The following is a 27,616-nucleotide window of genomic DNA, read 5'->3' on the forward strand; positions in this document are numbered from 1 at the left end:
AAATATCATTACTATATGAACCTTAACCAAGGAGATTATGTAAAAATTGATCTGTGAAGCTAGGCAAGTCACGGACATATCCTATCTAATAAAAGGGTAACATGCAAATTAACCATCATCCCGTCACAAAGACAGCAGCGCCCATAGCCACAAGATGGCGGGGTCCAGTCCTCTCAGTCCTGCAAGAGTCCCCCAGTCCCGGAGGGACAGCAGCTGATAGCGGGCAGTGTGAGCGACTTGGTGGAATGTTTGCCTCATTGCCATGGCGATGAGGCAAGCGTTCCACCCCGGCTGCAGAGGGCCTCTGGCCAGGCCAGGCCAGGGCGCACAACACTTGCATTGTCATCCCAGCAATGAGGCAAGCATTCCACGCCCAGCCACGGATGGGCCTCTGGCCAGGCCAAGGACACGAATGGGCCTCTGGGCCACGGAGAGCCTCTGGGCAGCAGGCATGGAGTGGCCAGGCCCCACAGAGATCTACTGGCGCATGGATTTGTGCACAGGGCTACTAGTTTTATATAATGAACTGTATCGGATTTCTGGTTCTAATTGGAGTCTATCTGGAGTAAAGGTCTAGACCAGTGGTCGGCAAACTGCGGCTTGCGAACCACACGCGGCTCTTTGGCCCCTTGAGTGTGGCTCTTCCACAAAATACCACGTGCAGGCGCGCACGTTCAGTGCGATTAAAACTTAGTGGCCCATGCGCAGAAGTCGGTTTTTGGCTCTCAAAAGAAATTTCAATCGTTGTACTGTTGATATTTGGCTCTGTTGACTAATCAGTTTGCTGACCACTGGTCTAGACACATGAACAGATTCTGAGAATCAATTTCCATAAGTGCTCTTTCTGAAAACTGCTCTGTTTCTATACTGAAGGTGCAGACTCTCTTTTCTACTCCTTCTGCTAACTGTCCTTTGCCCACTTCACCAAAACAAAAAGCAAAAAAAGCAAAAAAAAAGCAAGCATTCTCATTCATACTGAACTCTAGCATGATGCCTGGTCCTGGGCTATAAAAACCTTGTAGGAACTAAAACAAAACTACAAACTATATTATTAATATGGATGTTGAAAAAATAAATGAGACCAATATTTGGCTAACAATTCCGCTTGCAAGTTAGGTAGTTTGTAATTTCAACAAATTAAAAAAGAGATGAATTGAACTATATCACCTAATAAGTCACTGAAAAATAACTTTTATTAAATCACAATGTGAATTTTGGCATCATTACTCAGTATTCAAATAATTAAATGCTATAATAAAACTTCAATTTCTATCTACATATTGAGGTGCACAGTGCTTAGCATTTACATCTAAAGAGGTAAATGTTGTCTCGTTCTAGCAATACATAATATTTACCACAAATAATCATCTACTGAGGGAAGCACCATACAGATCAAGAGACTATATTTACAATAAATCTGTACTTTAATCTACTGTGAAGCAACACTTATTGCAATAAACCAACCTAAAATTATTATAACATTTTCCTATATTTTAAAAAATAAATGTATAGTAAAAGTAAAAATGGAACCAAAAAAAAACCATGAAAGATAAAGAGGACAATAAGTCTAGACTAGAAGGAGTAATTATAAAATATTTACTTATATATAATCATTTAGACTCAATCCTTCATCTTTAAAATTCTGTCATATCTGTCAATACGAATTCTTTTTAATAGTTTGTGACTTGCAATCAGAGTCTTAATACCCTCTAAGATTGTTTTCTTATTTGTAAAACAGTAAGAGGATAACTGAGAGAATGCATGTTCTCAATCAACAAAATATTGTGATAAAAGATTTTAAAAGGCAAATAATTCATCAAAACATTATTAATGACATTTGATATACTTTGAGATCCAAACATTCATCTGTAATTTTTTGAAAGTCCAAGTCAAAATTCAAAACACCCAAATCTGTACTTGACTACCATAAAATTATTTACAGTCTATAGCTGATCTTTCAGAAATCTCTGCATTTCATAACTTTTATTTTTAAAAAAATTCTTTCTCTATTACAGATGGCCCTCTTACCCCCTGCCTCCCATTGCTTCCTCCACCTGGCTCCCACCCCGCCCCAGGCCTTCACGACCCTAGTGTCTGTGTCCATGCATATAGATCTTTGGTTAATCTCTTCCAACAGCACTCCACCCTGCCCTCTGCTATTCAAAAATCTATTCCATGTTTCCATGCCTCTGGTTCTATTTTACTCATCAGTTTACTTTGTTCATTAGATTTCTTGTTCGTTTGATTTTTAGATTCAATTGTTGATACATATTTATTGCCATTTGATTTCTCATATTTTTCATCTGTTTCTTCTTTCTTAAATACCCTTCAACATTTCATCTAATACTGGTTTGGTGATGATGAACTCCTTTAGCATTTTCTTGACTGTGAAACTCTTCATCTAAAGACCTTCAACTCTAAATTATAGCTTTGCTGGGTAATCTTGGTTATAGGTCTTTGCTATTCATCACTTTGAATATTTCTTGCCACTCCCTTCTGGCCTGCAGTTTCTGTTGAGAAATCAGCTGACAGTCGTATGGGTGCTCCCCTGTAGGTAACTGCTTTTCTTTTGCTGTTTTTAGGTTCTCTCTGTCTTTCAACCTTGGCATTTTAATTATGATGTGTCTTGGTGTGGGCCTCTTTGGGTTCCTCTTGTTTAGGACTCTGCCCTTCCTAGACTTGTAAGTCTATTTCTTGCACCAGTTGGGGAAGTTTCCTGTCATTATTTCTTCAAATAGGTTTTCAATATCTAGGTTATCAATGCTCGCTCTCTTCTTCTGGCACCTCGATAATGTAAATGTTGGTATGCTTGAAGTTTTCCCAGAGGCTCCTTACACTATCTTTCTCTTTTTGCTCTTCTGCTTGGGTGTTTTTTGCTTCCTCATATTCCAAATTGTTGATTTGATTCTTGGAATCCTGTAAATTACTGGATCCCTGTAAATTATTCTTGATTAGTGCTATGTTATTCTTCATAGTTACTGTATCTTTTTTTCATGCTGTTGAGTATCTTTGCCATCATTATTCTGAACTCTATGTCTGATAAATTTCTTACCTCCATTTAATTTAGTTCTTCTGGAGACTTCTCTTGTTTTCCTTTGGGTTTTTTTTTTTTTTTTTTTGTCTCCCCATTTTGGCTGCCTGTTTGGGTTAGGTGTCTGCTAAGCCTCCCTATCTCTAGTGCCAGACAGTATCAGATGCTGTTTCTGACTGGCCCTGAGTACCCTGTTTGGCTATAAGCAATCCACAGCTTGTGGCTCCCTTGGCTGGAGCTTGGTGCCTTTGTAAAGGACCAAGATGTGCACCAAGATCTGCTTTTCCTAGCCTTGGGCCTGGAATTAAATCAGGCAAAGACTCAAAGCCTCCAGAGACCCACCTCTGCCTGCAGTCTGATTATAATGTCTTGATTTGCCTCAGGTTATTAACCACAGGGTGGGACAAGAGTTTTCCCCATAGGGTGGGGCAATGGCTTCTGCCTGCAGGTTGATTGTCATTCTAAGTCTTTATGGGCCTCAGAAACTCCAAAGGGTGAGCAACTGCCTTCTCCCCAGGCTAAGACCACCTGAATAACAAAGGTCTTCTGCAGAAAGATGTTCTCAGCAGTGTGAGAAAATGACTTAGCACAGGAAACTGAGGTGTCTGCCTTCTGAGCTCTAACTCCAGAGCCCCCAACCCTGGCTTCTGCTCACAGCTCCAGTCCACTCTGCCCATCCTCTGCTGGAGCACAAGGTGAGTGGCTGCACATGAAATTTTGCACATTGGCCCTTCAAGCGGGTGTCTGCATTTCCACTGTCACTCCCTTAAAGATAGCTACCCTGCTGCCTTTCATAGCCAGATGTTATGTGGGCACCTTTCTCAGTTCTGGTGTTCTGGGTTGGGGAGCCCAGTTTCAGGTTTAGACCTTAGAGTTCTCAGTGGGAACCCCCACAGCTGAGCTATCCCTCCTGAACTTCAGCTGCTATCTGTGGGAGCCAGCCAGCCCTTTTACCCCTCCACACTTCCTACCAGCAATCCAATTTGTGGTCTCCACTTCCCATCTCTGATTATCAAGGTTCTCGCCAGCTGACTTTTCAGGGTGGTGTTTTTATATTTTACTTGTAATTCCAGTTTGGTCCTAGGAGTGTGTCAGCATAGTTTCCACTTACTCCGCTGCCATTTTGGAATCTCTCTGTTTTGGAGACTAGAAGTCCAAGATCAGTGTGCCAGCATTGATTGGGTAAGGGCACTCTGCTGGGTCACAGACTTCATGCTGTGTCCTCACATGGTTAAAGGACCATAACTTTTTTTTATTAGCAAAAGATGGAAATTTATTGAGAAACAAGCACTGACTCCCACGTGGGGATGGGGAAAGAGTCTCCACCATAACTTTGTACATAAAGCCTATCTGACAATCTTCAATATACTTGATCTAAATTTAATTAACTAAAATATTTGAATATCCTATTCTAAATTGAGAATTTCTAGTTGGAGTGAATGGGGGACATATACTGTTTATCATATAATTTTCATTAGTATGATCTCTACTAAAAATGTCTGCTGTGGGGAAGATTTTTTCCCCCCATTTTAATCTCTTATATCTTCAAGTTTTTCAAATCTATTTTCTCTGATAACAAATTCCCTGATCAGGAAAAATTCCTACCTGTTTTCTAAACTATTTTCAAGTATCAGTCTTTGTGAAAGCCTTCGTGACAGAATTTGCTACTAGCTCTACAGTGTTCACACTACAGGTTACCATATCTTTCTGTACTGGTGAACAGAAGAAAGACATAATCCTGATGGAAGGTGGATCTAAAGATCATGGATAAAGAAAAAAATGAAGTATATATTCAAGCTCCCAATAGCTAAGATGAAAAAATTGGCAGGAGCATTTGGAGTACATTAGAGGCAAGATTTGGAAAGAAATTCAGATAGCTCCACTTAACTTTTAGCTATCTCTACTTTTCCCAACTCCATCTTTTATTATAGCTGTCCACTTCTGTGCTTCCTACACCTCCCATTTACTGTATATTACCATTGAACTAACCAAATAGCATTAAGTCACTAAATAATCTGGCAATGAGAGCTGGAGCCCTTACATTTTAAATATTAGGCTAAAACCAATTCTTTCCCTAAAGCCTTAATTCTCCAATGTTTCCTGGAAATACTTTATGAACAGCAAATGAATGAATAATAAGTACTTCTTTAATGTGATAAATAGTAAACCAGTAATTCTGATTTTTTGTTGTTGTTAATCCTCACCTGAGGATTTTTTTTTCATTGATTCCTAGAGAGAGTGGAAGGGAGGGAGGGAGGGAGAAAGGAAGAGGGAGGAAAGGGAGTAAGAAGGGGAAGCGGGGGAGAGAGCGAGAGAGAGGTTGCCTTCTTCACTTGCCCAACAAGGGCTAGGATCCAACCTGCAACCCAGGTACATGCCCTTGACTGGGAATTGAACCCGAAACCCTTGGGTATGTGAGCCAATGCTCTAACCACTGACCAATACCAGCCAGGGCATAAACCAGCAATTCTTTTTAAAAAATGTTTTTATTGATTTTTTAGAGAGGAGAAGGAAGAGGGAGAGAAACATTGATGAGAGCATCGATCAGCTGCCTCCTACGTGCCCCCCTGCCACTGGGGATCGTGCCTGTAACCCAGGCATGTGCCCTGATCAGGAATTGAACTAGCTACCTCCTGGTTCCTGGGTTGATGCTCAACCACTGAGCAACACCGGCTGGGCATAAACCAGTAATTCTTAACTGGGGAGAATAGGACATTATCCTTGAGGAAAATGTAGTATGAAAAAGCAAATATAACTTTATATTTAAAAAACTTAAAAATCTTGTTTTCATTATGTAAAGTAATGCTGATAATCCTGTGAGCTAGTCTAGTTACTTGGAAGATTTAGAAACAAGATTAAGAAAAAGGGTTTCAGAAACTCTAGAAATAGGTTTTTATATTTAACTAGAGGCCCGGTGCATAAAATTCATGTACTCAGGGTGGGGGGTGGTGTGTCCCTAAGCCTGGCTGTGCCCTCTCGCAGTCCAGGAGCCCTTGGGGATGTCCAATGATGGTTTGAACCCGCTCTGCAGGCCCCAGCCATCAGTCGGACATCCTTAGTGCTGCCGCAGAGATGGGGGAGGCTACTGCCACCGCCGCTGTGCTCGCCAGCCATGAGCCCAGCTTCTGGCTGAGCAATGTTCCTCCTGTGGGAGTGCACTGACCACCAGGGGGCAGCTCCTGTGTTGACCATCTGCCCCCTGGTGGTCTCAGTGCGCATCATAGCGACCAGTCATTCTGCCATTTGGTCGATTTGCGTTTTAGCCTTTTCTTATATAGGATTAGAGATCCAGTGCACGAAATTCATGTATGGGTAGGGTCCCTAGGCCTGGCTGGTGATCAGGCCCAATCTGTGGAGTGATCGGCGGGACGATCGGGGGGTCCCCGCTGGCACCCGCCTTGGCTGGCCTGGGGACTGTGGGCTGGGAGCATCTCCTGTGTTGCGCCTCTGGCCCCTGGTGGTCAGTGCGCATCATAGCGATTGGTCATTCTGGCGTTCAGTCAATTTGCATATTAGGCTTTTATTATATAGGATTATATAGGATAAAAGGGGGCAGATATTTTAAAAGAATTGAGAAATAGCATACATTTTATAGGCCCATTTTGATAAAACTATTATATACATTTATTTGTGTGAAGTCTGACATAAATAAACACATGTATTCAAATATATGTCATGGAGAGTGAAAAGGTATATATATATCAAAGTGTTAATATTGGAATAGAGTTTGCATTTTTTAACCACTGAAAACTGAAAATATTTATGATAGTAGGCACAATACATTTTAGATTGTTCAGTTCAGCGAATAAAGAACTGCTCATTTGCCGAGACCGGTTTGGCTCAGTGGATAGAGCGTTGGCCTGCGGACTCAAGGGTCCTGGGTTCGATTCCGGTCAGGGGCATGTGCCTTGGTTGCGGGCACATCCCCAGTGGGGGGGATGCAGGAGGCAGCTGATCGATGTTTCTCTCTCATCGATGTTTCTAACTCTCTATCCCTCTCTCTTCCTCTCTGTAAAAAATCAATAAAATATATTTAAAAAAAAAAAGAAAAAAAAAGAACTGCACATTAGCCCTGGCCAGATGATTCAGTTATTTGGAACACTGTCCTATACACAAAAATGGTTGTGGGCTTGAACGCAGGTTGGGGCAATGTGTACGGGAGGCAATCAATCAATGTTTTTTTCTTTCTCTCTCTCCCTCCCCCCCCCCCCTCGTTCCTTCCCTCTCTCTCTAAAAATCAATAAAAACATACTCTGGTAAGGATAACAAAAAAACAAACAGTAAAGAATTGTACGTAAACCTAACATCTACATTAGAAAAAAAAACAAAAACTGCCAGATGGTTAACCCTATGGGAAAGAGCAAAAAATTGGGCATACTACATCAGGAAAAGAATAGATGATCTAGATGTAATTCTTAAAACTAGCCTGGATCCATAAAGACAGGAGGAAAGAAGTAACTAAAGACATAAACTATAATAGTATTTGCTTAGCTGGCATTATCTTGCAAAGTACATTAATAATGGGATTACTTGGTAGCTTGGAGCTGAGACTGAGAAACACTTGTGAGACTTTTTTGGACTGCCTCACTTGTTGAAAATCATCATAATGAACAATCTGACTAGTTGCTTTCAACATCCATACATTGAAAAGTTACTCCAAAATGATAAGGAAAAGACAAAGAAATGTAAACTCTTTCCTTTTATGGAAAAGAAGTCAAGTGGGGGCAAAGGATAGGACTCTTCAATGTTTTCTCCTATATTTTCCTCCTCGAAAGTCCCCATTTTTAGTGTTCTATATAATTTAGGCTATACCCTGTCTATTCAATTTGACTGCTAACTACTCCTTATCCTATATAATAAAAGCATAGTATGCAAATTGTCCCCTCGACCAAGAGTTCATCCAGGAGTTCTACCGGGGGCGGGACCAGCTGGGGGAAGGGAGGGAGGCCCAGGCAGTACTAGGGACCCTACCAGTGCATGAATTTCATGCACTGGGCCTCTAGTCATAAAAGAAGCTCCAGTCAGGATATTCTTTTTTACTCATATCTTCTTAAGCTTTCAAAGAATAGCTCACATCCCTTGGTTTGTTAAATGCCTTCACAAATTAATCTCTTTCCATGAATCCCTATATTCCCTACCCATTATTTTAATCAATAGGCCTCATTGATAGCTTACTAACATTTCATGATTTTCTAAATACTTTAAGTAGGACAGGCTCCTCAAGCTAGATTACACAATTACTAAAAACAACTACAGTACTGGTAAAGTCAAAAAAGAGAGACATGGTTTCACAAAGTTCAGAGGTATTATCTTAATACTTTTTGCATTTCTTACGTATCTGTGAGAATATAAGAAACATTAAAAACTACTTAGTAATAATTAGTTTAATTTTATAATTTCATATAAGAAAAAATTTTAAGAATCAACCTATTAAAATAAATGTTAAGCATTTTTATGCTTTTTGTTTTTTCTATTTGTAATGGCTTTATCCACCCAACCAACAACTACTTATTATGGAGAACCTATTATGTGACAGGCACTGTGATAAGTTCTAGAGATATAAAGGTGACCAAAATCAAAGTTCCTACTCCAAAGAGTTTATAGACTAGAGGAAAGTATAAATAATCCTATAAGATTAGGATTTAAAATATAGTTAGACATTAATATTCTGAAGGAAAGAAACAAGGGTCCCATAAAACTATACAGCAAATAAACATGATCCAGCTGGAAGAAAAAAAAAGACTCCCCTGGGGGAAAAAAAATCAAGTTTGCAGCTGAGAACTAAAGTATAAACCTAAGTTAATTAGTCAAAAAGGCTAAGGGTATGAGTGTAGATGAGGGTGATCACTCCAGGAAGAAAGAACATTGGCTATGGTACTCTGATAGGGGCTATGTTAAAGAACATATAGGAAGACCTGTCTGAATAGAGCATAGATAGAAAGAAAAGCAAACTGGGTAGGGCTTATGAGTTTCACTAAGCATACCGATCTCTAAGAACAATGCTAAACCATTAAAAGATTTTTTAAGAAAGGGAAGTGACATATTCAGATTTATATTTTCAAACAATTACTCCAGCTATAATGTAGACTGAAGATAAACCAGAGTGGCTGTGAGTAAACAGATTTCTACACTGCTGGAGGTACAAGAGGATGATAGATTGGTTTAGGGCAGGAGTGGAGAACATCTGGCCCGTGGACCACACAAGGCCAGCAAAATCATTTGGTCTGATCCTGCCAAGAAATTAGGGGTGAGTTAATTAAACATCTGACCATATTTTTAAGCAGGCTAATTTTTAAGTTGATAAGTTTGTATGGACCTTGAATGATGTCATAAATATCCAGAAAAAAGGTTCCCCACCCCTGGATTAGGGTAACAACAATAAGGATAAAAAGAAATTCAGATCAGAAATAACAAATTCTTGTCTTTCATTCTAATTTCAAATATTCCATAGCAAGTAGCATTTAAAAATTAAAGCATTTCAAAATAAATAAAATGTGTTCCCACCCCAACAATATACATAAAAAACAATATACATATACTTCAAAAGTTAATATACCCTTAGGAATGGTTGATTTGGAGTACAAAGCAAATACACATGAAACAACATTCTCTGATTCAAGTAAAGCTATGTTAACGATTTTATGATTTTAAGAAACAATATTGATAAACTGATATGATCAGATACCTCTCAACTTACCATTTTTCCAATCATCATTACATAAGGTCCTGCCTGTTGATTTACAGCTAGAAAATCTAGCAAACGCACATACCAAAATATTATGTTAAGACAGTAAATTAATCTTCCAGCCACAAAAACATGATTATTATATGCATCTTCAAAGTTCCCCTTTGCTCCATATCTTAGTCCAAATCCAATGAAGAAAGAAATTATGGCAATTGTATCACTGATATTGAAGTAATCACTAAACCACACTTTAATCTTCTGGCTTATTTTTCCAGCTTCAGACATAAAGATCTAAAGGTGAAAAAAAAAGTTTAATCAGTTTCTTCCTATTAAAACATATAACAACATTCATTTATAACATTACAGTAGATTTTTACATATCTTTTGGTATTTCAAAGTATTTTTTATTTTCTTGGCATTTGATGATGCATTTGATCACCAAAACAATTCAGTAAGATATCAGAGACAGATACTTCTTCTCCTCATTTTGTATATAGGAAAAAACCCACATAAAACAACCACTACAAATGACTTGCTCGATTAAATAAGATGCTGAAATCTTGGACTAGACCACAGTTCTCTAAATTGGAATGTGAGATGCTTTTGAAAAGTTTTTTCTTCAATGAAGTAACACTAGGATATCCTGGTAGATGTTCCAAAGGCACTTTATTTGCAGAAAGTAAACAACTCTATGGTTTAAGTAGCTGTACTTATTTCTTCCTTAATGTGAAAATTTTAAAAAAAAATTTGTGTGAAATGGTAACACATTTATATCTTCAAAATCGTAATGTAGCCCTGGCCGGCTTGGCTCAGTGGATAGAGCGTCGGCCTGCGGACTGAAAGGTCCCGGGTTCGATTCCAGCCAAGGGCACATGCCTGGGTTGCAGGCTCGATCCCCAGTCGGGGGCGTGCAGGAGGCAGCCGATCCATGATTCTCTCTCATCATGGATATTTCTCTCTCTCTCCTTCTTCCTTCCTCTCTGAAATCAATAAAGAATTATAAAAAAAAAAAAAAATCGTAATGTATCATAAAGTAAATACTGAAAAGTCTCCCTTCCACTTTTCTGCCTTAGCCAGTTAAGTTCTTTCTCCATTAGAGACAACTACTTTTATTACAGGCATAGCTCATTTCATTGTACTTTGCTTTACTGGCTTTAGAGGTGTTGCCTGTTTCACAAATTGAAGGCAAGACCCTTCACCAGCAAAAAGATTATGACACGTTTTAGTGACAGACTTGCTTTATTAGAATGGGCTGGAATTATATCTCCAAGGTATGCCTGTACTATCTAATGAATCCTGATAGAAATGTTTTATGAATATACTAGAGGCTCAGTGCACGAATTTATGTGTACCAGTGGGGTCCCTTGGCCGAGCCTGCGGGATTGGGCAGAAACTGGCTCTTTCGACATCCCCTGTAGGGTCCCGGATTGCGAGAGGGTGCAGGCCAGGCCGAGGTTCCCCACCAGTCAGTGCACAATCGGAGCCGGGGAGGGACGCGGGAGGTTGGACAGCCGGGGAGGGACCATGGAAGGGCTCCAGGGTGTGTCTGGCCTGTCTAGCTCTGTCCCAATTGGCCGGACCCCCAGCAGCAAGCTAACCTACCGGTTGGAGTGTCTGCCCCCTGGTGGTCAGTGCACATCATAGTGAGTGGCTGAGTGGCCTTAGCATATCAATAGCATATTATACTTTGATTGGTTGAACGGCCAACTGGCTGACAGGACACTTAGCATATTAGGCTTTTATTATATAGGATGTTTAGAAGAATTCTTTGGAACTTGCTTTTATCATTTAACAACCTAATTTCTTAAAACAAGTTGGTAAAACAACAGATTTCATAAACATATGAATCATAGTACTTAAGAGAAATTTAAAATGCATAGTAAGCTATTTAATAAGATAAATTCCTATGATACCCAAGTGGTAGGGTAGTACAATGCCTTTTATTTATTTTTGCAATTTCATGTATTCTCTAAATGTAAGCAGAGACATAATTCAGAAATTATTAAGTAAATGTGTTATAAAATAACTTATGTAGTTACTAGTTTGAATTGAAAGTATAAAAGCATTTTCCCTCCATATCAAGATATTAAAAATTTACAATTTAAATTTAAAACTCTTATAGACATAGGATCTAAATCTGTATGACAATTCAATGGGCAATAGAGTACACTTAAGAAGGCAATGCAAGATAAGAACCTATATCTAACTTACATACCTATATATAACCTATATATAACTGACTGGCTATATGTATAATTAATACTTTTTGAAAAGTGGCAGAGAGAGTAAATATATATGTTCAGAAAATATATAAGCAAAAACAGATCTAGGTTATGTTCCTGAGACAAATCATTGTCTGTAATTTGTGACAAACAACACACTGATCTCTATTCTTTTATAAGTAACTAGTGCCCCGGTGCATGGATTCATGCACATCGAAAGGAAATTAATTAGAAGGTGGCCGGTTGGGTGGGACTGGGTGAGATGGGCCAGACATGCCCTGGAGCTAACCTCCCACATTCCCTCCCCGACCGGCTGCACCTAGGGCAGCGCTGTAGCTCCAAGAGTGTCTGTGGAGTGAGCGAGGGTCCCTCTGGAAGGTGGGGTCCCTCGGCTTGGCCTACAGGGATCGGGCCAAAACCAGCTCTCCAATACCCCAAGGGGTTGCAGAATGCAAGGGCGGTTCTTGGGTGAAGCACCCCCGGAATCGGGCTCCCTCCTCTCTGGTGCGTCACCTGAGAACCACTACTGTCAAGTCAACACAGCTCGGCAGCTTGGGCATTGAGCGTCTGCCCCCTGGTGGTCAGTGCGTGTCAAACATCCTGGCCGGTCACTTAGCCTTTTATATATATAGATTTTTTAAATTTATTGATTTTGAGAGAGAAACATGAATTTGTTCTTCCACTTAGTTATGTATTCATTGGTTGATCCTTGCCTTGATGGGAGATTGAACCCACAACCTTAGTGTATGGGGACAATGTTCTAACCAACTGAGCTACCCGGCCAGGGCAGGATCTCTATTCTTTTGCCATGATTTTTATAACAGCAAAAATAAACATGGTCCACTATAAAGTCACTCTCCTATAAAGTCTCACTTAAATTATCATACACATACCCATATACATTCCCAAAACAAAACAAAACATTCTCCATGTATACAGTAAGTTACTGATAGGAAAAACTAAACACATACCGCACGGACTTTCTCAATAGCATAGGTAAAAATATAAGCAATAACAATCCATTCTTGAACTGAAGGTAATTGTTCCATTTGTACAAGAACCACAAATGTATAAAGCATCAGAAATCCTAAGTAAGCCAACTAATAAAAAAGAAAACACAAGATATGAATAAAATTAATTACAAAATATTTTACTCTGAAAATTTTCAAGCATACACAAAAAAAACCTAAAGGAACTCTTGTGAACTACACCCAGCTTTAATCATTAAAATAGTTTTAGAAGTAATTCTTCTTCAGTTCAGACTTTGCATTTATTAATCAAAATATAAATGATCTCCAGAGTATAAATGTGTTGTTCTAAAACTTTGTTGGCTTTTTAGTACTTCCCATAGGAAGAATTTTATAATACCAAGGTTTATGTTCTCAGCTTAGCCTACATAATTCTATTTATCTTATAATATACCTAAAGCATCATAATATATTAAGTTTACTAAAGAACTTCACTGTCATCATCAAGAAACACATACTGCCTGTGTCTTCCCTCCGGGAACAACATAGTATTCCTAGGAAAGACAACTAGCTCCTAGTCACTGAGGTTGAAATCCCAAGAAATGGAAACCAATATGAAAAGCATTTGCTCTAGGAAAGGGAAAATTCCACTTTTGATATTCTTAAAAAAAATATATATATATATTATAGGGAGGTGATACGGTCTATGTATAATATATCTAAACAATCATTTCATTTCAGAGGAAAACCCAGATTCATCGACCCTTGAACAATTGTGGCTAAGAATCATCTTTGTCTCTACCAGTCTTAAAATAAGCCACATCATGATTTTAAGCTATGGCAGGGTAGGGAAGTAAACTGCAATAAATAAAGAAAAGAAAAATTCCTGCAGCCACCTGGGTTGTTCATTTTAAACAGTCCTTCACATGAATGCAAACTAAGATACCTACATTATTTCCATTAGTGGGGACAGAATTTGGGGATTATGTTAGGTAATTCAAATGTGCAATTTCAACACCTGAACAAGATGAAGCAAGAAAATTTCCATATTGAAATGGAAACGAGATCAATTAGTCTTACGTTAATGAGCATGTGTGTGATTGAGAAAACAATGCTTGAAGGAACAAATTCTCAAATGTTCATCTTAGCACAAAGCTATTTGTATACTTTCGCAATTCTTAAAGTCTAATGATAAAAATAAAAAACAAAAAACAAAAATAACAATAAAATAAAAACAACTTAAGCCATAGCCAGTGTGGCTCAGCTGTTTGGTGGTCCTCCCCTACACCAAAAGGTTGCTGGTTCGATTTCCGGTCAGGGCACATGCCCAGATTTCGGACTTGATCCCAGGTAGAGGGTATGCAGGAGAGGCAGCTGATCAATGTTCCACTTTCACATCAATGTTTCTTTTTCTCTCTCTCCCCCTAAAAAAAAAAAAAAGTCAATGGAAAAAATATTTAATTTAAAAACAAAGCAAAGCAAAAAAAGCTTGAGTTTTTCTGGGAAGGAAAGTAAAAACTCATTAGCTCATCCCTGGTTAGTGTTTCTTCAGATGAGACTATCCCTCTATGGACATACATGTTCATCAGTAAAATCCATTCCTCCATAAATCAAGAGAAAAGCTGATTATGAATAAAACTATATGAGTTATCTAGATTGCTTTTCAACATCAATTAATACTGCAAGAAAGGCTTATTTCCAAAATTTTAACATTATCTGCAAAAATCCTAAAACACAAAGCAGTTATAATTGTGTATTAGAGTTTCTTTTGATTAATCTTGACCAATTTTTTGGGTAGATGATTAGTACCTGTTACCCACTTACAAAGGCATATAGTTACCACGTATTTGTTTAGTAAGTTTCTGGTTCCAGTCAGAACTAGTTCCAATTAGAACTAAGATGTGTTAATTTTTTATCATTCTATTTGACAGCTGTTTGGATAAAACTAATTTGAACTTATTGCTCTTTTAAATGAAAAATGGCTTTTCAGTTATTAATTTACATCCAGATCAGTATGGACTGTAGACCACTAAGCCTATCTTTTAAAATCATTATGTTCATACAATTTAAAAACATACCGTGTTAAACCAGAATTTCACAATTGGTGCATGATAAAAGGCATAAAACTTTCGTGTGATTGGAAGCTTTTTTGATTTTATTTGTATCTCCATTTCATTCTTTCCTTCACTGCTGTCCAATATTCTTACTTCTTTAAATACTTCCTAAAATAAAATAACACTTATAAATATACACATTTATTCACAAATTTATAGTCCCTTAAAAAAAATTTTCCCCCTTACCATAGGAATCTCTTCTGTGATGTTTTGAAAGTTGTTTTCACTATCTTCCATTGTCATTTGATGGGCATCTTGAGATTGTGGAATATGAGACATTTCAGCCTTAGTTTTATATTCTAGCATTAATATGGTAGGTGGAACTAAGATGCTTAATATAACCTAAAATTTTCAAAAACATAAATTCATATTTTAGAATTAATAACTTTCAAGAATATAATACAAGCAATAAAAAAAATATTAAATCAGCCATTTTCCCCTTGGTAGTATAGGGAATAAACCTTAAACTTCATTTCTACTTACAACTATTTTTAAAGAGGCCCAGGTTGAATGGTTTTAAGGAGTAACAAAACATTTAAGTATTATGATATGAGGGTATAGAAAATATTTAATAACTAAAGACTTGTCCTTTAAAAAAATCAAATTACAACCTGTTCAGAAAATACATTTGTTTAAACAAAATTCAAGCCTTATGAAGGTACTATGTGCTGAATTTTATCCTAAATCTCTTTGCAAGTGTTCCATGTCATATGATTACTCAGCTTGTGCCTCCATAAAAAAAAAAAAAAAAAAGCATAATTTATAAAATTTTATGTTATGAAGCACAAAAAAATTAGAATTGTGTATCAGGGTTTCTACTGGTTAATCTTTCACCATCTTTTTTAGTAGATGATTAGTATATGTTATCTACTTATAATAGTTAATGATTGAACTACTTGCCTGATTTCTGCCTTCTAGATTTCTGTACCTTATTTAAGACATAAGATAACAAAAAGGGAGTTTAAAGTAATATCTCTCATTATGATAAAACTGAAAGTACCAGCCCACATTTTTTACCATAAAAACCAGGCATGTCCAATATACTTCAAATAAATTAAAAGTAACTCATTATTAAGTTAGTAGATAGGTCCTGAGTTTTAGAATTTAGGAATCATTGTTCATGGCTGCTCAGGGCTATAAATGCCATACTTTCATTTGTTGGCCTCATACTTCTGGTTCAGATAGGGGCAACAATCACTCAACACCACACCTGAAAGGGATTCAGAATGAACAATAGGAGGAAAAAGGACACTACATGTCACTCTCTATACAATGCCAACACCACCACCCCCATCACTCTAATAAATAAAAGCATTTTAACTATACATTAGGGCTAATCCCACCCCACCCCCTGCTCTTTTAATCTAATCACACCCTTTATATCAATTTTTTTCTAAGGCATACCTTGTACCAGGAATTTTTCCTCATATTCAGCCTTCCCATCCACATATCAGATAACAACATTTGTGTACAGGTGTGGGCTACAAAAGGCCTTAGTCTTGAAGAAACTGCTAACTTAAGGCAGGTGGAATTACTCCAGTTTTTCAGTTCATAAGTGAGCAATTTCATAGCCATGGTTTCATCTTGTCTGAAGGATTGTTCTAGTAATTCAACTGCTAGTTGACCAAAATCACTATCAAAAGAGCAAAACATACTCAATTTACCAAATGGTAGTTGTTGTTTTTTGGTTTGTTTTGTTTGTTTGTTTTTAATATATTTTATTGATTTTTTTTACAGAGAGGAAGGGAGAGGGAGAGAGAGTTAGAAACATAGATCAGTTGCCTCTTGCACACCCCCTACTGGGGATATGCCCACAACCAAGGTACATGCCCTTGACTGGAATCGAACCTGGGACCCTTCAGTCCGCAGGCTGATGCTCTATCCACTGAGCCAAGCCAGCTAGGACATTAAACCACTATTCTTTCACTCATTCATAACATGTTCTAGTTTTTAATATTTTCACACACATACAATACAAACAAAAAAAATTAGGGAATTGTGAGGCAATAGAATGATGGTAGCTCTATATTTTCAGATACCTAATACTATGTGGAAATCACAAAGTTTTTAAAATATGTCACATTAAAAATAAGACTGAAGCCCTAGCTGGTTTGGCTCGGTGAATAGAGCGTCAGTGTGTGGATTGAAAGGTCCCAGGTTCGATTCCGATCAAGGGCACATGCCTGGGTTGTGGGCTCAATCCCCAGTATGGGGCATGCAGAAGGCAGCCAATCAATGATTCTCTCTCATCATTGATGTTTCTATCTCTCTTTCCCTCTCTCTTCCTCTCTGAAATCAATAAAAATATATTATAAAAAAAAAAAAAAAAGACTGAAAAGGTGACTCCAACCCTGGCTGGTGTGGCTCAGTTGGTTGGAATATGTCCTATGCACCAAAAGGTTGTGGGTTTGATTACTGGTCAGGGCACATACCCAGGTTGTGGGTTCCATGCCTGTTTGGAGTGCATTTAGGAGGCAATTGATCAATGTTTTTCTTGCTCTCCCTTCCTCTCTCTCTAAAATTAATAAAAAACATATTCTCAGGTGAGGATTTAAAAAAAAAAAAAAAAAAGGTTACTCCAGAGCACTTTCCCCTGGTCCTATAGGAAACTCAAACTAACAATGTTCAGTTAAAAATTTTCTGTATAGTTATTTCAAACATATAAAAGGGTTAGTACCTAGTAGAAAGGAATGTGAATACAGACTAACCTAATCATGCAAAACACCTAAAACTTAAATCTCCAGTAAGTAATCATCAGATCCCTGCTTGAGTTACTTTCAGTAATAACTGTTACCCTTTTCTAAAGTCAACCTATTTTGGGAGAGATCCTATTCTCTATAATAAAGCTTCCTAGAAACTACCTTTCCAGCTTACTGTTCTATTAGTGCCCTAAGTAAATGAAAACTTCTGTGAAATGTTGCATTCTCCTATAAATGTAGTTCCACCATCTGGAATGCCCTTCCAGTTGAACTCATCTCCTTAGTTCACAGCTTAAACCTTGCTTTCTTCCTTCCTTTTCTCACCATTCCAAGTGGAACTTTTCCTAACCTAATTATTAGTATGTCCAATTATTAAACTAACTTCTGGCATTTCTTCTTTCTTGAATTATTTAACTTGAAATGCAAACAAAGTAGTAACTTCTTTAGCATATGCATAGGTAGCCAAGCTTCTTTCTAAATTTTTAAAAATGGGTTTCTCTTAAGTATACAAATAAAATTATACATCTATACCCCCACTTAGTCCATGATATTATAATCTTCACTTAAACATGGTCTATTTTGTATTTTTTACATGTTCCAAGTCATAAAATATAACTTACTTGGAATACTGTTTCAATTCTTCTGAAGTATCATCAACCAGGTCACTCTGCTTTGCTTCATAGGCCATTGAACGATAGATTTTACAGGCAACTAATGCTTTAGCCATTGATTCTTCACCATGCTGCCACAAAAATCGGGCCATGACCTGCCTCTTCATAAGGCAAGCCCAAATTAACAGTTCATTAAGTGGATAAGGAAAGCGCTTGGTTTCTGGATCATCAATATCTACAATTTCATCTTTGGTTCTTTTCTTCTTTCCTTCTTCCAAAGCTGTATCAATCTTCAAGGAAAAAATAAATGTTATAAAGCTCATTATAAAAAAGCCATGACATTCATGTGGAAATTTTTATAAAATCTCTTTTATGGTATTCTTCAACTTCATATAACTGTACAAATTAAACTGTATCAATTTTATCTACTTGATTTTTATTATAACTCAAAATTCATTCTATAAAAATGGCATTTCCAAAAAAATGCTTTTATAACAAAGTTTCTCGAAATTAAAGGGGCTATATATTTCAACTAATACTTGATAAAACACAATTTTATTTTATTTTGGAATATGTTTTCTTTAATCCTCACCTGAGGATATGGTTTTATTGATCTGAGAGAAAGAGAAAGAAACATCAATCAGTTTCCTCCTGTACTCGCCCCAACAGGGAATCAAACCTGCAACCTTTTGCTGTACAGGATGATGCTCCAACCAACTGAGCCAATGGCCAGGTCCATAAAACACAATTTTAATGAAAAAGAAGTTTCAGTCCTGGCTGGGTAGCATAGCTGTTTAGGTCATGGTCCCAATATGCCAAGGTTGCAAGTTGGATCACCGGTAAGGGCAAATACAAGAACCAATAATGAATGTGATTTCTCCCCTCTCTATCCTTTCTTCTCTCTCACAAATCAATCAATAAATTTTTTTTTAAAAAAAGTTTCAGTCTTACATGTTGTTAAGTAAAAATGGAATAAAAGGAGGCAGTTAAGTGTTTATCAAAACAATGTTTAAAAAAATTGGGTTGTTATATAATCAATTCACAATGGGTATCTTTTTTTATATGGGAAAATGAAGAATCAAAGATATATCTAAAAACAAAAGACAACTCTTACTAAAACAAGTAGGTTTTTATTTCATAATACTCAGTAATTTAGAAAGAACAAAATCCAGAAAGTGTAATATTTAAACAAAAATACCTTTGGTCGGTAGGGCTGCGCTGTTTTAATGAAATGATTATGTCTTGTTTTCTCCTTTTTGTCTGCCCTATTGCCGAAAGATTCATGACTCTTTCGCAACTGAGGAGTGCCACCTGAGGTATTTCGGCCAGACCTCTGAAAATGAAAGCTTATTAGTTTTTATAGATTTAAATATGCTGATATGCTTTTAAAAATTCAAGAATCAGTTTATATTATGTATAAATGTGTTCATACATACACATGAAAAATATTTAGTTAGGATATCAATTATAAAAAATTTCAAAATACCTAGTTGAAAAATCTCATTTTTTAAAAAATATGTTTTTATTGATTTCAGTGAGAGGGAGAGGGAGACAGATAGAAACATCAACAATGAAAGAGAATCACCAATTGGCTGCCTCCTGCACGCCTCCTACTAGGGATCCAGCCTGCAATCTGGGCATGTGCTCTGGGAATCAAACTATGACCTCCTGGATCATATAGGTCAAAGCTCAACCACTGGGCACAATCTCATATTTTTAAGACAATGCTACTTTAACCATTCTAATGTAAGTAATTTTTAACTTTTAAAGTGTATGATTTAATTTTAAAGCAAATATATAGACTCCCCCCCCCAAATATTACATACCCGATTATTTCCACCAAGACTATTATATATTAATCGAAAACGTTTCCGAGTATAGGTGCATCTATAGGTTCCTCCCATAAGATATTCAATAACAAGTCCTATATCAATTAGGGTGATCTTATATCCTGGAGGAAGATTTCCCTGGAAACAAAACATTAGTTTTAAAAAGACAGGATAGTATTTCTCAATAATTCCATGTGATGCTCTAAAATGACAAATATTTACTTGTTACAAAAAGCTGTGATTTCCAGCAGCTATCTTTACAAGAGAAGGATAATTTGTTTCTCTTCTTCCTTTTATAAGAGGAAAGAGGATTATAAAGTTTGAAGTCTCAAAAGGTGTGGTTCAGGACAGAAGTATGGTTTACCGGAGATAGTTTGGTCTCCACCACCCTAATAATTCACAGGTGCGTGCAAAGGAACTTCTAAGAACCAACTATTCCATTTTCACTGTAACAACACATATCATAAATATCATTTCCTTGTAAAAATAATACTATGTTTCTTATTGAGTCCATACTTAGTTATAAGTACCGTTTAAACAAAATCTTATTGCTATTTTACAGATTACACAAGATTTTATAGCATTGTCTAGGATTTATCTACTACTTATAATCCTGTTTAGAGCTGAAACTTCATTTTCCCAGGGCATCAATTTATAAATGAACTTTTGGAACATAATTCACTTGTGAGTTTGGAAAGATTGTCTGTTTCAGAATCAACCATTTAATTCCATTAAATAATCTTAAAAGGGTTTAATCATCAGATGACTTACATATATTAACCAATTCTACCCTCCTACCATCATCATTCTTTCCATTTCCCTAATTATAATTTCATGAATTTAGTGCTTTTAAAAATGCTTATACTTTTTTACATCTTGGTTTCATCTGTTTTTAATTCTAGATATCTATATTTTTAAAACCTATTATTTAAAAATTAATTTTAAAATGTTCATTTTAAACATAAGGTTATTTTTATATCTAAAACCTCAAAATATGCTTTATAATTAAGAATGTTATGTATGATGTTTAGTTTTTAAAAATATAACAAATGCCATTATGGTATGAGTCCACTTGAATGGGAAATATTTAAATTAAGTAATGTGAAACTATATAAATAACTTGTACAAAACTCAACTTACAATTTGAGTCAGAAAATACTCAATTACTGCCTTTACATTAGGATTAAAAAAAAACATTGGGCCACTGATATAAAAAAAAAAAGAATTAACAAATGCAGTTATTCTGCTAGCCCATGTAAGTCCATCAGAATGCAGATGTGTTCTAAAACCCGCCCTGGACTAAAGGTCTCTCCCATGACTCAAGCTTTCTGGAAAAAGAAAAAAAATTTTAATTATTCAAACAACAAAAAATTAATGTGAAATGTCCAGAAGAGGCAAATCCACAGAGCAAGGAAGTAGATTAACAGTTGCCTTGGACAGGGGCAGAATTCTGGGGATAGTTTAAATACTTTAAAATTAGACTGTGGTGATGGGTGTCACAATGGTGAGAATATAGTAAAAGCCACTGAACTATACACTTTAAATGGGTGATTATTAAGGCAATGAAATACTTTTCAATCAAGCTACAAAGAAAAGCACACACAAAAATGAAATGTTACTTTAAGTATAATAAAGTCTAGGTTCTTCATATGGGATAGGCCTAGTTGAGTATTAAATAAGTTATAAAACATGAAATTATATCTCTTTTAATTTTTCAGCTTTTTAATAGTATATTCACACTTAACAGCAAGTAAATGTTTGAATAAAGAATTCTAGAAACAAGTGTTTTAGTTCAGAAACTTAAAAATATTTAAATTAATTAAACGAATACTTTTTCACCAAGAAAAATTAAAAACTATTGGATACCAATAATTTAAACAGCTTTTATTTTTCAATATTCAAAACTTTTATTCTTTTTTTAAATCCTCACCAAGAATATTTTTTTTTGAGGGGAGGGGAGGGGAGGGGAGAGGAAGGGAGGGGAGGGAACATTCGTCAGTTGCCTCCTGTACGGGCTCTGACCAGAGATCAAACCTACAACGTAGGTATGTGCCCTGACCATGAATTGAACCCGCCACCTTTTGGTGTACATGAAAGAGAGGGAGTGAGTGCACTTGCACAGGAGCATGCTTTTCAGCATTTTTATTGACAAAATCTGCCATTAATGATCATAACCCAGTGATTCCTCCTTGTTCAATGTCCTTTATATGCCCTGGGAACAAATTTCTTCTGAACACAGAGAAAAAGATACATTCATCCTATCAATGATCTTCCTTTACGAACCAATGAGCATTATGAAGTTCACCACACTTTAGGATGATTAGAAGCTCAGCAAACTCAGTCATAATTTCATAAACTTTCTTTTTCTTGATTTCTGATATATCATGCAAAATCTTTACTTCTGTCATTACATATTTAGTACTTATTTTATTTTGTCCTAAAAAATGTCATTTTATTGCTACTTTTAAGGTGTATTTAAATGATTTTTGGAAACAAAGTATAACTTTTTTAAATAACATTTTTTTGGGAAAAAAGTCTCTTACCTGCTTGACATCTCGAACAAGATGAAATAGCATTGGATTAGTGGGACCTTGTTTCTTGAAGGAGAAAAAATTAAAGTAAACTATTATTTTTCTTCTAAAATAATGTAAACAACTTCCCTTTTTATTGCATATAGAACTTTTATGAACCCACTTGCACAAATTATATATATACTTTTTAGTTAAGTTCTGTTCATAAAATGGAGCAAAAAAGGATATACCCGCCCTAACCGGTTTGGCTCAGTGGATAGAGCGTCGGCCTGCGGACTGAAGGGTTCCAGGTTCGATTCCAGTCAAGGGCATGTACCTTGGTTGCGGGCACATCCCCAGTAGGAGGTATGCAGGAGGCAGCTGATCGATGTTTCTCTCTCATTGATGTTTCTAACTCTCTCTCCCTCTCCCTCTCCCTTCCTCTCTGTAAAAAATTAATAAAATTATTTAAAATAAAAAGGATATACCCATTTCACATTACCATATTTGCCTTAAACAAAATATATAATATTTTCTTATGTTTTTACTTATGTAACAATATGTAATTTTTATTTATTTTCTAGAAGTCATGTAAGCATTGCAAGTTTCACAATTATATCATTACATTTCTTTCATTGATAATGGAGATGTACATGCTCTTTATTGTTAAAATTTCTGTCATTAACCATCAAGTTGAATCAATACTTCAAGTATTTTGGGTAACAAACTTTTAACATTTAAATATGTCATCTTTTCCCTATTATCTTAATTCCATTGATGTATACTAGTAGACTAAAAACTTTTCATTTTTACAGTAATCTTATTTTGATGGTATCCTATTTTGAAAAAATACCCAGGAGTTTATCTCCTCCATCAAGACTGAGAGGAAAATGGGCCAAAAATGTATTCTAAAATTTTTAAACACGGCTTTGACCCATCTGAAATTTACTGCATTAAATTCTATACAGCACAAGCAAAGATACATACTTTCAATACTGTAAATCTATTGTTTAAAAGAAATAGCAAATGGGGTTTTTCTCCCATTATTGTGTTATTAATTTTTTATGAGGTTATCATAGCAATTAATGCAATCTACTTTTCCATTTTGATCATTTACTTGGTAATACATTTCTGGATAAACCTATTATTTTTTTAAAAACAATATTATTTTCTTTGCTATTCTTGATTTTCAAATTCCATATATCTAAAGATGACTATAGTATATATTGAATATAAACTATATTTTACCTCTGTTGTCTTATTACAATGTTTAGTCTATCCACTTAAGAGCTGAGTCTTCCCTGACCATTCTCCCCAATGTGTTAACTTTAAAAAAAAAAAAATGTCTTCTAAGTTAATATGAGGTATTTTATATTTTTTAGGTATTAGAAAGTTTCACTGTATTTTCTCAAACAGTTTATAATCACACAAAAATGCAATTTTTGGAATTCTATCTTATCTTAACCTATATTTATATTTATATTCATTAAATATAAATGCTCAGTAAAAAATAAATATACTTTAACACAGCAGTTCTGAGTGTGATCCAGGAACCCCTGAATGCCCCACAAGACCCTTTTAGAAGGTCCATGAAATCAAAAGTATTTTCAAAAATCATGTTAAGATATCATATGCATTTCTCATTCTCTTCCTCTCAGTGTTCAGTAAAATTTTCCAGAAGCCTCTTGATGGGTGACATCATAAAATTAAACTCAAAAGCAAATATGAGAATCCAGCTGCCATCCATGAAGCCAGACATTAAAGAGATTTGTGAAACCATAATAGTATTCTACTCTCATTAATTTTTTGTTTTTCTTGAAAAATATGCTTTAATGTTAACATGTAATGGATTTATTATTATTATTAAATACAATGTAATAAACATTTCTTGGTTTTATATTCTAACTAGAGGCCAATTGCAGGAAGATTCCTGCAATAGGACTTCCCGTGGCCGTCTCCCCAGCCCCGCCTGTTTCCCTCCCTTCTCCACCGCCCCGCCTGCTTCTCCGCAGCTTCACTCCCTTCTGCAGTGCTTGGCTTCCTTCTACACCAGTGATGGCAAACCTATGACACGCGTGTCAGCACTGACACGCGTAGCCATTTCTGATGACACGCGGCCGCTGAGGCAGCCACATGCCGAGGATGAAACATTTGCTGCTCCTGAGGATGAAACATTTGCGAAATAATGTTTTTTTCCTCAAAGTGACACACTATCCAAGTTATGCTCAGTTTTTTGGCGAAGTTTGACACACCAAGCTCAAAAGGTTGCCCATCACTGTTCTACACTGTCTTCAGTATTAGCTCTGCGCCTGGATATGCAAATTAACCACCATCTTGGTTTTGATTAATTTGCATACTCACTCCTGATTGGCTGGTGGGTGTGGCTGGTGGTGTAGCGGGGGTACGGTCAATTTGCATATTTCTTTTATTAGATAGGATGTGGTCAATATCAACACATATAAATAAAATCTATTTAAAAATAGCTCTTTGAGTTACTCAATAATTTTTATGCCAAGAAGTTTGAAAACCACTGTTTTGTCATGTTATAATTAATCCCTTAAACTTTAAAAATTTCATAATTGATGCTGAAAGTAACTATTATCTTAATAACTGAGTTATACAATTAAAAAAATTACTTGCCTTGCTAATGGGACCAATTTTTATTTTTATTGTTTTATATTTCAGGGATAAACCTTACTTCATTCAGCACAATGAATAATTCTTTTAATTTTTACGTCTGTTCACTAGAGACACAGTAGAATGCCAACAAAGTTCAATGTAACTGTGCTAGATACTATTAAAGGAAAAAAATGAGGGAAAATAAAGATATAATCCCTATCCAAAGGCAATTTACAATCCATAGGGGAAGATATAATTATATTTAACTGACTATGCCATTGGGCTTCATGAAGGCAATGGAATGGCATTTACACCACGTTCTAAACAATAAATAAAATTCCAGCAGGTGGGTAGCAGTTGAAAGAAAAACACAGACCAGCACTGTGTAAAGAGCAAAAAAAAAATTTTTATTATATTGGGGGGTGGGAGGGAATTGCAAGTGAACAATGTAGTTGAAATACCCAATATAAGGGGATGAGGTTAGAATATAAAGGTCAAATGAGAGATACCTAGAGCAAATGTTCAAAAACTGGAGCGCTTTGAAAATCAAGCTAAGGGTTTGGGTATTATTCTATATACTAGAGGCCCAGTGCACGAATTAGTGCACGGGTGGGGTTCCTCAGCCTGGCCAGCAATCAGGGCCGATAGGAGCCGTTTCCCGGCCAGGGGTAGGGACTGCGGAAGGTTGACTGTGGGAGCGCACTGACCAGTCGTTTGGTCGACTAGTCATAATGGTGGCTTAGGCTTTTATATATATACTAGAGGCCCGGTGCACGAAATACATGCATTGGCGGGGGTGGGGAGGAAGGGTCAGGTCCCCTTTAGCCCGGCCTACGCCCTCACACAGTCCGGGACCCCTCGGGGGATATCCACCATAGGGATCGGGCCTAAGCCAGCAGGTGGACATCCCTCTCACAGTCCGGGACCCCTCGCTCCTTACCACCCGCCTGCTGGCTTCTTACCGCTCAGCTCACTGCTCCTTAGCGCTGCCGCAGAGGCAGGAGAGGCTCTTGCCACTGTTGCTGCGCTCGCCAGCCATGAGCCCGGCTTCTGGCTGAGCAGGGCTCCCCATGGGAGCACACTGACCACCAGGGGGCAGCTTCTACATTGAGTGTCTGTCCCCTGGTGGTCAGTGTGCATCATAGCGACTGGTCATTCTACCTTAACGGTCACTTAGGCTTTTATTATATAGACTAGAGGTCCGATGCACGAAATTCGGGCAAGGGGCTTGGCCCCCCACCACTGCGGCAGCCGCCACTGCCTTGGCCCTCGCCACCACGGCTTAGTCCGGAAGGTCTTCTGGAAGGACATCCGGTCTAATTACCATATTATGCCTTTATTATTATAGATGGATAGAAGAGCATCAAGGTTTTTAAACTGGATAAAGAAATGGTAAAAATATGTGCTTATAAGAATAATTAGTTTAAAATATTGATGTAAACAACGACTAGAAAAGGACATTAGAACACAAAAGTGGTATAGTCTGTAAATTCCTAAAGACATTAGGAATGAAAGGGAGGTGATAAACAGAAATTGATGAATAAATAAATACCTTTGCAAAGAAGTCAAAGTTAGTAAGCTAAAATTTGGTTATAGTTCTCAAAAGTACAACTCAATTAAATTCATATTGGTAACAAATGGCAACCAATAAGAAGGGCAGTATTTTCCTTCTCTAATGCTAGTAACATGAAATCTGAAATGAAATGAGAAAGGATTTGTGAAGAAAATAATTACTTTTCTGGAGCTCTGCAGAATATTAAAAAATAGTATGTAAGCTAAAAGGGCAACACCATAAGGTCAAATCATGAACGTAAACACAAAGGAGAAAAGAAAGAACAGTGTGTAACTTCTCCATTAGGCAAAGGAGTCTAAAGAAATCTGCTGCAACAAATAACCACCAGGAAAAAAAGGTCCCCAGAAACAAGGAAAGTTTGTCATTTTCATATAACCAATCCACACTGACTACCTGTAATTTTTCCTTGTAGTCTAGCAAGACATTAAAGATTTTATCAAAAGGATCGAATATGTTCAGGTAAAACAACATTTCCCAAAGATGATAAAACTTAGCTAACAAAGAATTTTAACATATACTTACAGTGTTGTAAAGTTCTTCCAGTCTAGGAATGGTAAGGAATTTATGCATGCTTACTCCATTCTCAATAAGAAGTTTCACAAATGCAACTCTATCCATTACAAGAGCATCAAGCATAGCTTGTTCCAGGGATCCAACCTAAGAGTATAAAAATTAATAAATATGTTTCACACATTCTAATTATAGAGTTCTAAATGCAAGTCTTTTGGATTTATACCTCTTTGGTTCTGAGCAGT

At 36.7% G+C, this 27,616-nt stretch overlaps 1 protein-coding gene across 1 annotated transcript in view; it reads right to left on the reverse strand.

Moving 5' to 3' along the window:
* The window catches only part of TRPM7 (transient receptor potential cation channel subfamily M member 7), a 118,528-nt gene that overhangs the window by 38,834 nt on the left and 52,078 nt on the right, over positions 1–27,616 (reverse strand). The window contains exons 12-21 of the mRNA XM_079767471.1: positions 27,384–27,518; positions 22,703–22,756; positions 20,157–20,297; positions 19,529–19,663; positions 18,340–18,620; positions 16,425–16,653; positions 15,207–15,362; positions 14,985–15,128; positions 12,910–13,038; positions 9,729–10,007 (exon numbers count right to left, since the gene is read on the reverse strand). Of these exons, the coding sequence (XP_079623597.1) occupies positions 9,729–10,007; positions 12,910–13,038; positions 14,985–15,128; positions 15,207–15,362; positions 16,425–16,653; positions 18,340–18,620; positions 19,529–19,663; positions 20,157–20,297; positions 22,703–22,756; positions 27,384–27,518 (1,683 nt within the window). The remainder of the gene's footprint in view (positions 1–9,728; positions 10,008–12,909; positions 13,039–14,984; positions 15,129–15,206; positions 15,363–16,424; positions 16,654–18,339; positions 18,621–19,528; positions 19,664–20,156; positions 20,298–22,702; positions 22,757–27,383; positions 27,519–27,616) is intronic.

The sequence above is a fragment of the Cnephaeus nilssonii genome (genome assembly GCF_951640355.1).
Source record: "Cnephaeus nilssonii genome assembly, chromosome: 4".
NCBI lineage: Eukaryota > Metazoa > Chordata > Mammalia > Chiroptera > Vespertilionidae > Cnephaeus > Cnephaeus nilssonii.